This window comes from Pistacia vera, unplaced genomic scaffold (genome assembly GCF_008641045.1).
Source record: "Pistacia vera cultivar Batoury unplaced genomic scaffold, PisVer_v2 Contig344, whole genome shotgun sequence".
Taxonomy (NCBI): Eukaryota; Viridiplantae; Streptophyta; class Magnoliopsida; order Sapindales; family Anacardiaceae; genus Pistacia; species Pistacia vera.
Genome location: NW_022196162.1, coordinates 2,615,545 through 2,629,356, shown reverse-complemented (window position 1 = coordinate 2,629,356; position 13,812 = coordinate 2,615,545). Strand labels below are relative to the sequence as shown.

Sequence of the window (13,812 nt, the reverse complement as noted above, 5' to 3'; positions counted from 1 at the left end):
GTGTATATATATATATAACAATATTTTGCTGCAGCAGAAGTGACAAATTCTTCCGATATAAAACATACATTTTCTTGTGGAAATTCTTTTGCTTGTAATGAGGAGTTAAAGTCAGTTAGCCTGTTTTTCCATACATAATTAGAGTATGTCAATATACGAACAAAACAAACTGGCAAAATACTCAAGGCACACTCAGTCTAGCTCAAGGGGGAATGTAAGAATAAGTTTGATTAAAAGGACTAATTTGTCTAACTATCAAAAGATGTGGGCCTCTTTGTAATATTACTAAAACAATGTCGTTTCAGTAATACTCTTCAGTTAAGCTGATTGAGCTAATCTCTTCAGCTAACTCTCTTCATCAGTTCATTCATCTACTTTACTCTCTTGCAAGTTCACTATATAAAAGAGATCTGATTGTAAAACTCTTATCAATTAATGAAATACAAGATTCAATTCTCAGCATCTTTCGACTTTTCTCTCTAATTTTCACATGGTATCAGAGCCTTGACAAGCGTCAAATGGCCTAAACACCTGGTCCCTCCTCCTCAGTCTTGCCTAATCGCATTGAGGAAATGCTTAGAGAATCACTCAATCATTCAATCTCTGCACTTGCGTCTAGTTTACAAGTAATCAGTCCTAAACTCATGTGCAACAACTACCGATTTTGGAGCTCACAGGTCTTGTTTGCTGTCGGCTCCCATGAACTTGAAGATCACTTACTCAGTAAAATTTCTTGCCCTCCACCTTTAATTCTTGCAGAATCGTCAATTGATGATGACCTAAGTGAGCTCAAGGAAGATGTTAGGGTTAAATCTGACAAAATCAATCCAAACTATGTTATGTGGAAACATATAGATAAGTTTTTAGTTAGTTGGCTACCAGCTTCTATATCAGAAAGTATGTTTGGTAATGTGTCAAAATGTAGATACCCAACTGAGATTTAGAGAGTTTTAGAGAATGAATTTGTTAATGATTCCAAAGCTCTTGCTCTACATCTTAAGAATTTGTTGCAAACAACACAAAAATGTAATCTAAGCATTGGAGATTACATTAAGAAAATGGAGGAGATAAGTGAGAGTCTGTCAGTTAGTGGCTTAATCATCTCAAATGAGGATTTATTACAATATGTCCTTGATGGTTTAGGACTAGAATATGACCTTGTAGTAGTAACCCTTACTTCTAGATTGGAGTCAAAAATTGATTCTGTCACACTTCAAGAAGCATAGTTTCTGCTTTAAAAATATGAAATTAGATTGGTGAAGTTCAACTCTATTGACCTATATAACAACTCTGCTCATCTAGCTGTCACAAATGTTGCTCATTTAGCTATCACAAATGTGTCTGGAAGTGCAAGAAACAATTCAAAATTCCCATAAAACGAAACAATTGACTGGTCCCTAACCTCACCCTTGTTCAACAATAATGTTCCTTCTCTCAATTCCCTTGGTAATCCAAACCATCATCAGACGTATACAACACCATCTGGCACCTATTCAGTTGGTTCACATAATCAAGTTTTTCAACAGACTAGTAATCAGATGTTTACTCCTAGACCTCTTGGTTATGTGTCCTATGGAAGAGGCAGGGTCGCGGTCCTAACAGGAACAAACTTATCTATCAATTGTGTAACAAGACAAGGCATTTAGCTGTGCAGTGTTATCACAGGTTTAATGCTGCCTATAATGGAGTTTTGTAGTATGGTTCCTTGCAATTCGTTGGTTTTCCTAGTTCACATTCTCAACAGTTTCAAAACTTTAACACTCATCAGCTTGCTTCTGGTTCTGATTCCAAGCAACCATCTCAGTTTGGCCCTTCTTTTGGAGTTGTTGGTTACACAAATGTACCTCTAAGTTCAGGCAACATTCCTATATCTCCTAGTTCTGACAATACTGCTGGTTCTTCTAATGTTTTTGGTGTGCCAAGCCAACAATCAACAAGCACTAATCAGGCATTTCTAGCAGCCTCAAATTATGCCCCTGTTGCACACTATGGTCCAAACCTGCAAAGTTCACAAACAGCCACTACTACACGTTTCACCCCTACTGACCCCATATGGTACATGGATTCTAGAGCTACTGATCATGTAGCTTCAAATTTAAGTCATCTACAAGTTAGCAAGGATTATTGTGGTCGAAATCAACTTCAAGTAGGCAATGGTGAACACCTTGACATCTCCTATACTGGTAACACTCTATTACCCAGCCATTTCCATTCTAAATTTTTACATCTCAAAAACATATTATGTGTACCCAAAATTACCAAAAACTTACTTAGCATTTCAAAATTTACAAAAGACAATAATGTGATTGTTGAATTTAATGCTGACTATTGCATTTTTAAGGATCAAATAACCAAGGAAATGTTACTGCAAGGGGATCTTAAAAAAGGCTTATATTAGCTTAATATTCCCTACACCAAACCTGTTTGTTCTGCACAACCCTCACAATCTCATAGTCCAAACTTTAGTCTGAATAATTATGTTTCACATTGCAATAATGTAGTAAAAAATGACTTGTCTTCTCACTATTCTAAAAATACTTGAAATTAGCATGTCCTAGATACCACTATTGCTTTCAGTCCAAAACTCACTCAAGAGCATTGTAAGCTTGATTATGATGTTTTCTCCTCTGTTTCAAATACTTGTAGTCCTGTAATATGCAATGATCTAATAAATAAAGAAAATATTGTTGTGCCTACAAATGATGATTTTACTGATGCTTATACTACCTCTACTGTGCCTACAACTTCTGATGTGCATTTAGAACATACTGATGTGCCTACAAATGATGATTTTATTGATGTATATACTGCCTCTGTTGTGCCTACAATTTCTAATATGCATTATGATACTGCTTTGCCTAAAAATGATAGTCTTACTGATAGTACTGATGTGCATACTGCCTTAGCTCTTCCTGGTACTAAAAATTTATGTTTCATTATTAATAAAAATGATTAGGATTATATAACCTAGCACAGAAGACTAGGGCAACCACATTCCATCATCTTACATAAAATCATATCCAACTTAGTGTAACGCCCCACTTGAGGTACGTTGCTAATGTTTCTTATTTCGCNTTAAGGATCAAATAACCAGGGAAATGTTACTGCAAGGGGATCTTAAAGAAGGCTGATATCAGCTGAATATTCCCTACACCAAACCTGTTTGTTCTGTACAACCCTCACAATCTCACAGTCAAAACTTTAGTCTAAATAATTATGTTTCACATTGCAATAATGTAGTAAAAAATGACTTGTCTTCTCACTGTTCTAATAATACTTGTAATCAAAATGTCCTAGATACCACTATTGCTTTCAGTCCAAAACTCACTCAAGAGCATTGTAAGCTTGATTCTGATGTTTTGTCCTCTGTTTCAAATACTTGTAATCCTGTAATATGCAATGATCTAATAAATAAAGAACATATTGATGTGCTTACTAATGCTTATACTGCCTCTGCTATGCCTACAACTTCTAATGTGCGTTTAGAACATATTGATGTGCCTACAAATGATGATTTTATTGATGTATATACTGCCTTTGTCGTGTCTACAATTTCTTATATGCATTCTGATACTGTTGTGCCTAATCTTCTTGATGTGCCTAAAAATGATAGTCTTACTAATAGTACTGATGTGCATACTGCCTTAGCTCTTTCTGGTACTAAAAATTTATGTTTCACTGTTAATAAAATTGATCAGGATTACATAACATGGCACAGAAGACTAGGGCACCCACATTCCATCATCTTACATAAAATCTTATCCAACTTAACTAACTCAAAATCTATCACACACACACAAACTTCCTCTTTATTCTGTGATGCATGCCAACTAGGCAAACTTCAGAATGCCAATTTCCCTCATTCCTCTTCTCATGCCACTGCTCCATTAGAATTAGTTCATAGTGACGTATGGGGTCCTGCCCCTTTACCTTCTTCTGAAGGTTTTAGGTATTACATACAGTTCCTTGATAACTGCAATAGATACACTTGGTTGTTTCCCCTTAGAACTAAAGCTGAAGTTAAGTCCATCTTTATTAAATTTCATCATCTTGCTGAGAGACAATTTGGTTACAAATTAAAATGTTTACAATCTGAACAAGGAGAGGAATTCATAGCACTTCATACATATCTCACAAACTTAGGCATTCGGTTTAGACATTCATGCTCCCATATCCGTCAACAAAATGGTAGAAGCAAAAGAAAACATAGGCACATAGTGGAAACAGGACTAACCTTGCTCGTTCATGTTTCAATGCCTCTTCATTTTTGGTGGTTATCATTTGAAACTGCTGTTTATTTAATTAATAGAATGCCTACCTCTGTTTTAAACAATGTCTCACCTTATCAAATGTTGTTTAAAGTATCTCTTGTCTATGAAAGCTTAAGGGTCTTTGGATGCTCTTGTTTCCCTTACCTTAGAGTTTTTAATCGCCATAAATTCAGTTTTCATAGTACCAAATGTGTCTTTGTTGGGTATAGCTTAGTTCATAAGGGCTACAAATGTCTACAACCTAATGGTAAACTAGTTATTTCACCTAGTGTTAAATTCAATGAACTAGAGTTTCCTTTTTCTCTTAACACTTTTCACCCTCGATTTGTTCCTCAATCTAATTTTGAATCTAGTTTTAAGTCCTCTCGTACTCAGTCTACAGCTAGTACATCTCTACTTTTTCCATTCACACATGTACCTTCTCCTAAGTCTCCACAAAGGCCTTCTAAAGATCCCTCTGTTGTAACTAATTCCTCAAGTAAGTCTGATTCTTTAATAGCAGTAGCTAGTGCTAATTCGACAAAATCACATACTACACATCACACTTCCTTACCTACTTTCAATTCAACATAGTTCAAACCATTAGACACACACTCACACCAATCTGCATACCCAAACACCTCAGGTAATTCTCTTCCTGTCATTTCACCAAACCAACCATTACCAGCCTGTAATCTTGAAGTTGATCTCACATTACCCTATAATTCCACACCCTATAATTTCACATCTCAACCTGGACCTTTAACCAAGTCATCATTATCAAACACTTCCACATCTCCATTTACAGATTCAAACACCTCTACACACCAGCCTATAGACTCAAAAACCTCCACACAATTTACAAACTCAAACACCTCCACACAATTTACAAACTCAAACACCTCCACACACCAACCTACAAACCCAAACACCTCCACACACCAGCCGACAGACCCAAACACTTCATCCCCTCATCTGCCTATCCTCTCTGAATATCCTGATTTACCTTCATGCTCACTTGAGGTTGATCTCACATCACTAAAGAATTCTATTGATTTCATGAGTCTCAAATCATCTACCTCAAATACACACCCTATGACTACAAGATCCAAAGCAGCAGCAACTCCTTTCAACACAGTATATTCCATAGCTCTTAATTCAGAAATCACAGCTGTTGTTCTTGAACCTAACACTGTATTTGAAGCCCTCTATAGTCTTGCATGGAAAGGGGCAATGCAAAGTGAATTTGATGCATTAATGAAAAATGACACATGGATCCTTGTTCCCCCTCTTCCTGATAAAAATGTTGTAGGCAGCAAGTGGGTTTTTAGAACAAACTATAATGCTGATGCTTCCCTGCAAAAGTACAAAGCTAGACTTATTGCTAAGCGTTTTCAACAAACTCCAGGCCTAGATTATTTTAAAACTTTTAGTCCAGTTATCAAGCCATCTATCATTAGGATAATCCTCACCTTAGCTGTCACAAATGGGTGGGACATTCAACAAGTGGATGTTAATAATGCCTTCTTGAATGGGACCTTAAATGAAAAAGTTTACATGAGTCAACCTATTGGTTTTGAGGATCCTGCCAGGCCTTCCTATGTTTGCAAGTTAAATAAGGCTTTGTATGGACTTAAACATGCTCTAAGAGCTTGGTTTGATAAGCCAAAGACTGCCTTATATCACAAAGGGTTCCAAAATTCAGTTTCTGATTCTAGCTTGTTTGTGCTTTGTCACAACTCATTTTTCACCTATGTACTTGTTTACGTGGATGATATTCTTATTACCGGATCAGATAAGTATTTTATCACTCAACTTATGAAAGATCTAAATGATGAGTTCTCTCTTAAGACTCTTGGCTCTTCACAATATTTTTTAGGGTTAGAAACAACTAGAACAGCTGATAATCCAAGAAATATACTGTTTTTATTAGGCTTTTTAGCCAGATTTTAGATACTTCTTAGTTCATTTTTGCCTGAATTGCTACTTAATTCTTTACATTTTGTGTTTCAAGCCAAAATGGACATTTTGAGCAAATAATGAGCAAATTGGAGTTTCTGGACCCAAAAGTGAGCGGATTTCAGAATTTGGAGGAGTTCTGAAGTAGATTGAAGCACTATGAAGCTTGTTCCAATGAGAAAGCATCGGAGATCGAAGATTCAAGCAAAGAAGCAAGCAGAGGGCAATTCTGTAATTTCAGAATTCTTCATGAAGGTTCGCCACAGCGAAGTTCTGTTCTTCGCCGCGGTTAAGGAAATGAAACATGAGATTCTAACTTACCTCGTCGCCGCGGCGAAAGTCTTTCTTCGCCGCGGCAAAGTCTGCGGATTTTTGTTTTCTTCAAAACACACGGTTTTATTTTAGAAAAGTTATGGGTTTTTGGGCGAACTATAAAAGGAAAAATTTACCATTTTGAGAAGGATGGTCGGAGTTCGCTTGGTTTTCATTTTTCCTTAGAATAGATTTGACATGTTTGTTAAGAAAGTGAGAAGATTGGAGATTAAACCTCATGGATTCTTCAACTAGGGGAGATATCTTTTTTTTTTCTCTTTAATTCAATATGTTGAATGCTACGTTTACTGTTTTTCTTGTTGTGTATTCTGATTTAGTTATGAACTAACCCATTTTGGGTTAGGGTTTTGATTAAGTTTGGATTTCTATGGGTTAATGAATTCATTATTGCTATTTCCATATTCTATTGCAATGATTGTGTGGTTATTCTGTTTTTAATGGAATTTATTTGATGAATATGATGAGATTGAGAAATGAATCATGTTGAGCTTCTTGCGTAATCACCATTGTACTATTGAATGCTAAAGATAGATTTGAGAATCAATGAATCAATCTAGGATTCCGTTAGCTTAATGAACTTGGATCTATTATTCTTCAATTTGTTGGGTGCGGAAGTTTAATAGGAAAAAGTAGGAATTCATAGCCTGAGAAGGTATGTTTGACAACTTAGAGAATTCGATTTACAATCTGTGCATGTGAGTGTGGGATTAACATAGTCCGTAGAATTCATCCATAGAGTCTGAATGAAGTCAAAACCCTAACCGTTTGTTAAATTGATATTATTCTTGCTTTTAAATTCTTGTTTTCATTAATTAGTCTTTAATACTTAGTAAGTTTTGTTTTATTTTTAGATTTAATCTCTCCCATTAATCCAAACACATTCGGTTCCTCCAACTTGAAAATAATTAGGAAATTTAGTGCTTAACAACCAATCCTCGTGGGAACGATACTCACTCATCACTTTATTACTTTGTGCGACTAGTGCACTTGCTATTTATGCATGTTGTAGTTACAACACATCAAGTTTTTAAGCCGTTGGTATTCATTTGAAGCAGAGCAAATATGCTTCAGATCTACTGTCTAAAACTGAGATGTTGGATTTTCATGCCTACTCTACACCCATGGCTGTAGGCACCAAACTTTGCTCTACTGATAGTGAACTCTTTGCTGATCCAAGCCTTTATCGCAACACCATAGAAGTCATTCAATACTTAACTCTTACAAGACCAGACATCAGTTTTCCTGTCAATAAACTGAGTCAGTTATTGGATGCACCCACAGAGGTCCAATGGCAGGCTTGCAAGAGAATATTAAGGTATATCAAGGGAACACAACACTATGTGTTACATTTTAAACCGGCCAGCACTTTAAAAGTTGAATGCTATGCTAATGCCGATTGGAGAAGCAATCTAGAGGACAGAAGATCTACAAGTGGCTATTGTGTATACATGGGGCCCAACTTGATCCAGTGGAGTTTTAGAAAACAAAAGGTTGTAGCATTTTCTTCCACAGAGACTGAGTATAGAGCTTTAGCTCATACAACCACAGAAATTGCATGGCTTCAAAGTTTGTTCACTGAGTTGGCTTTACAAGTTAACGTCACTCCTGTTATTTGGTGTGACAATGTGAGTGCTGGGGCCCTAGCAACTAATCTTGTTATTCATGTAGGAACCAAACACATTGAGATCGATGCTCACTATATTAGAGAGCAAGTTCTTGCCAAAAAAACTGCTCATACAGTATGTCCCTTCCAAGCTCCAAATAGTTGTCTTAACTAAAGCACTATTAGTTACTCAATTTATAGAACTTAGGAACAAGCTGAATGTTGTAAGTCAAGAAAACATATAGCTGAAAAAGATCAGAACTTGAGTTGCAGATGCAATTTTTCTTCTACTTTGAGCTACTACTGCAGTTTACATATTTGAGTTGCAAATGCGCTTGTTCTTTGGTTGTTGTGTTTTCATAATTGTTAAGTTGTTGAGCTGCAGATTTTTGAGCTGAAAATGTAGTTTGCAAATTTGAGTTGCAGATGCAGTATTTCTTGTTTGGTTGTTATGTTTTCAGAATTGTTAAGTTGTTGAGCTGCAGATTTTTGAGCTGAAAATGCAATTTGTAGATTTGAGTTGCAGATTTAGTTTGCTGATTTAAGTTGCAGGTTCAATCTGGTTGCAGATGCAGCATCATTTTTTGTTGTTTGGTTGTTATGTTAAATTGTTGAGTTGGTGAGCTGCATATTTGAGCAGAAAAATATTGCCAATTTGAGCAAAAAATTTTAGTAGTAGAATTTGCAAACTGGAGTAGCACAGTTTGTAGTTTTGAGTAGTAGAGCAGTTTGTAGATTTGAGTAGCAGAGTTGCAATTGAAAATGCAGAACTGAAAATGGGCTGAAAATGATTTGTAGTCATTACCTAAAGTTTTCTCTTGAGTTGTTGAGTAGCAGAGTTGTGTTGAAAATTCAGTTTGCAGATTTGAATGGCTAATGCTGAAGTTGAACTACTGAAGTTACTGAAGTCTTGCAGTTGTTGAAGCTATTGAAGTTGTTGAAACTGTGCCTATTTACAAAATCTGTAGAATCCACAAAGGATTAGTCACAGCAAAAGAAGCCCAGAATTACAGTCCAATTTAAGGGGAAATGTCAATATACGGGCAAAACAAACTGGTAACATACTCAAGGCACACTCAGTCTAGCTCAAGGGGGAATGTAAGAATAAGTTTGATAAAAGGACTAATTTGTCCAACTATCAAAAGATGTGGCCTCTTTGTAATATTACTAAAACGATGTCGTTTCAGTAATACTCCTCAGTTAAGCTGATCGAGCTACTCTCTTTAGCTAACTTTCTTCATCAGTTCATTCATCTACTTTACTCTCTTGCAAGTTCACTGTATAAAAGAGATTTTTTATTGTAAAACTTTGATCAATTAATGAAATACATATTCAATTCTCAACTTCTTTCAACTTTTCTCTCTAAGATTTACACTTTTAGCTAAATTCTTAAATTTAGAGGGTTTGGGCTAATGGTTATTTGGTAGACATTTGAAGATAATTATGTCCAAAATGATATTTAATTCAAGACAAAATAGGTATAAAATTCATATTACCTCGATAAACTTTAAATAACACTTCTTGAGAAGGTAATCTGATTACCCCCTATATTACCAACAGAAAATACTATTTGCAAATATTACTATAATATTTTATTACTTGCAAACCAAACAAGGGAATCTTGTAAATTAAATGAAGATTATCGAAGTAATCTTATATGATCCTAAACCAAACGCACCCATGAAGTTAAGTTAAGTGGATTGTTGCATAAAATATAATCATGCAAGTTGGTTTTCGATAATTCTTTGATATCGGTTTAAGTATATATATAATCATGCGTATTTGAGTTAATTAGAGCTTTATAAATTGATAGTTAGTATATAATTAAGGTGTTCATTTAGCACATAATAAGTTTTTCAACGGTTCCTATCATATAGAAATGGGTCAATCGCAGTATATGTAGATTCAAAGTGTATAAGTGACATTAACCCTACTATTTAATAAAATATAATATACAATTTTTATAATATTTAAAAAAATTTAATTTAAGGCTATCATTTATACGAATAAATGTAATATTAAACTGTTGTTCTGTAATAAATATATTCATCTTCAAATGAAAAGTACTTATCATGCTTTTCGCTTCTGATGCGGCTGTTTAAGAGTTTAAAAATGGCTAATTATTATGTAAGGTTAAGAGCAATTAGTTAGTTAATTAAATTGAAAGGAAAATTATGTATGGTAGGCAATATTGCAATCAACTAATTAGGTCTATTATTATAGAATTTAGTATAAAAACCGTAACTACTTCACTTCTAGTTCCTCTAATATTCATCACTATAAATTAGAGTCACCAATATTGTTTTTAACCCAAAAGAAAAAAAAAAAAAAGCTTACTTAAAGAATCATGTCTTCTAGCAATCTCTTTATTTTTATTACTCTTTCCATCTTTTTATTTATTCATGAAGCTGTTTCGACAGATTATGGTTTAGCACTGAGCAAGTCTTTGTTATTCTATGAGGCTCAAAGGTCCGGAAAGTTGCCTCCTGACCAGAGAGTGACGTGGCGTGCAGACTCTGCCCTTAAAGATGGTAGCGATGTCGGAGTAAGATGATCATCTTTCTGTAAATTTCTTTCTTTCTTTTTTTTTTTTTTTTTTTCTTTTACTAGTGCTTTGCGGTATAAGAAGTAATGATCATCATTCTTGAAAAATAACGAGATAATGATATAACTAGTTTAAATATATCTTTCTTCGCCTTTCGAAAACAATGATATATAGAAGAAATTCTATGAAAATGTGTTTTGGTGAAACGAGTTGAAATACTTTTAGAAACAATTTATGCATTCAATCTTGAAAACCAATGTAATATCATAAAATGGGACAAAAGTGTTTTCATACTTTTCTACCTTTCTTAACTATGAATATCATATCAAAAACACTTTGAATATAAAAAATAAAGAGTTATGACTCAAAATTTGAATTGTAACTTACATTTAAAATATTAATTCAGATTCCCGATTTATATAAAATTTAAATAAAGCTTTTCAACGTCAAAACAAAGGATACAATAAATTCTTCGATTACGTTTAGTTGAAATGGGTTGAAACGTTTTCAAAACGGTTTTTGGATATAGTAGTTAAAAGCAAAAATTGTCTGTATTTTTCTTCTTAATTTTCTGTTATTATTTATTCTAAAAATAGTTTCAGCATATTATATCAAACATACTGTAAGATTTCAAACATATTGACATACAAGTCAATTTTTTTGAATTATATCTTAGTTTTCAAAGAACTATTTTCGGATTACAAACCACACTCTGGTATCATACATATTTGTTTTGCCCAAGTATATCATTTCTAATATCAACACATATGAATACAATACAATAGGTTGATCTTGTGGGTGGCTACTATGATGCTGGAGACAACGTAAAGTTTGGATTTCCAATGGCATTCACAGTCACAATGCTATCATGGAGCACCATCGAATTCAAAGCCAAACTTGCAGAAAACAAAGAGTTTCGAAACGCCTTGAGTGCCATCAAATGGGGCACAGACTATTTTCTTAAAGCACATCCAAAACCAGACGTGCTTTACGGTCAAGTTGGAGATGGCGATTCCGATCATGCATGTTGGCAAAGACCAGAAGACATGACCACGCCAAGAACTGCATTTAAGATTGATGCTCAGCATCCGGGAGCTGATCTTGCTGCTGAAACTGCTGCTGCTTTGGCTGCTGCTTCCATTGCTTTCAAGAATTTTGATCGTAAATATTCTGAGACACTTGTAACCCATGCAAAACAACTCTTTGAATTTGCTCGAAATAATCCAGGTTTGTACCAAAACAGCATACCCGGGGCTGGAAACTTTTACTCTAGCAGTGGATGCGAGGTAAGAATTCAAATTAAATGTGTAATACGTTATTTAAATTAAAGGGCTATTATCACCGATCTCGTCCGAGGTTTCAGGTCTTTTGCAGTGGCACGTCGGTGTATTAGAATACATTCATGAGATCTCAACTCACCTTTCCTGAATTTATCCAAGTGAGACGAGTGACTAAAGATGATATCCAAGGGGGGGAGGTCATTGAGGATTTTCGATGCACATGGGGTGTCACTAACGAAACCTAAAACCTCGAGGGAGGTCATTAACAATACCCCTAAATCAAACTATAACAACTAATGCCATGCAATTTCTCAACTCTTGCAGGATGAATTGTTATGGGCCGCTACATGGCTTCAACGGGCTACAAAGGAAAAAATGTACCTAGATTTCATAGGAAAATTTACTAACACTGGTGGAAAAAGAACCTCCTTCTCATGGGATGACAAGTTTCTTGGTGCACAAGTCCTAGCTTCCAGGCTTGTTTTCATGGGCAAAGCTCCCAACTCAGGGAAATGGGCTGAGTACAAGAGCCAAGCTGAGCAATTCATATGTTCATGTGTTCAAAATGGCGATGTAAAAAAGACTTCAGGGGGCTTGTTATGGTTTATGCCTTGGAACAACCTTCAATACACAGCAACCGCAACTTTTATTGCAACCGTGTACTCCAAGTATTTAAAAGCTGCAAATTCCACCCTCAAATGTCCTAGTGGCAATGTTCAACCCACCGATTTAATGGCCCTGACCCGTGTACAAGCAGACTATATTTTAGGTAAAAACCCTATGGGGATGAGCTACATGGTTGGATTTGGGTCAAAATATCCTACTCAACCCCATCACAGAGGAGCTTCTATTGTATCAATTAAGAAGGATCATACACCCGTGAGTTGCAAAGGTGGGTTTGATTCGTGGTTCAATAAAAATGAGCCTAACCAAAATGTTTTGGAGGGTGCAATTGTGGGAGGTCCAGATGAAAATGATAAGTTTTCAGATTCTAGGTCCAACTACCAACTAAGTGAAACTACAACTGTAACTCCTGCACCTTTAGTTGGTGTATTTGCTAGCCTTGCTTAAACTGCAGTACATTCACTAGCTTCTTATTTCTCTTGTTATGAAAAATTGCAATTGAGTGATTATAAATCAAATTATAAGTTACAAAATAGTCAATTATAAAATGTTGTAAACGTCATTTTACTATCTTTGGAGCTGGCTATCAACACTGATATTTAATATAATGAACGCTTTAATTGTCTATCAATGCATGCCTAAAGATAGTAACAGCACTATAGTACTTTCAAATGTTTTTTTAATGAAAACAAAAAAAAAAAAAAAAGATTGATTTCCCTAGGTAAAAGACCATTCGCCCAAGATCGAGGGGCATCTTTGTGGGAGGACTTGCTTGGGATGTAGCCGAGGTAGTTTTACGAAAAAAAAAAAAAAAACATTAACAAGTTAAATAAAATCTATTTTGTAAATTGATTAAACGTTATAGTTTAATAATATTTATGCTTTATTTAACTTTCTTTTTTCACCAAACTCTCACGCACCAGTGCATGCATATTTGACATGTCTTTTGAAAGGTTTAACTCGTGGATTGTCTTTGTGGAAGACAACTATAAGATCTTACAACGTATTTCTAATCATGTTTTTTCCACTGTTTTCGCGAAGAAAGACCACGAGAAATATTGTCTTCATGAAAGTTTGTGGGAGCTCTCGTAACATATCGAAATATTTTATTTGATGGATAATTCTTAGTTACTTTGATTAATTTTATTTACAAGTACTTAGGTGACACGCTTTCTAGGTCCAAAAGTCAAAATATTATTGAATGAAAATGCACAAATG

General features: G+C 35.0%; 1 protein-coding gene across 1 annotated transcript; it reads left to right on the top strand.

Annotated features, from left to right (window-relative positions):
• Positions 1 to 5,345: 5,345 nt before the first annotated feature.
• On the top strand, positions 5,346 to 13,041 carry LOC116138849 (endoglucanase 15-like). The gene is made up of 6 exons (XM_031424509.1): positions 5,346 to 6,005; positions 7,598 to 8,281; positions 9,114 to 9,201; positions 10,554 to 10,690; positions 11,476 to 11,976; positions 12,295 to 13,041. The coding sequence occupies exons 1-6, from the start codon at positions 5,346 to 5,348 to the stop codon at positions 13,039 to 13,041; spliced, it is 2,817 nt and encodes a 938-aa protein (XP_031280369.1).
• Positions 13,042 to 13,812: the final 771 nt, after the last annotated feature.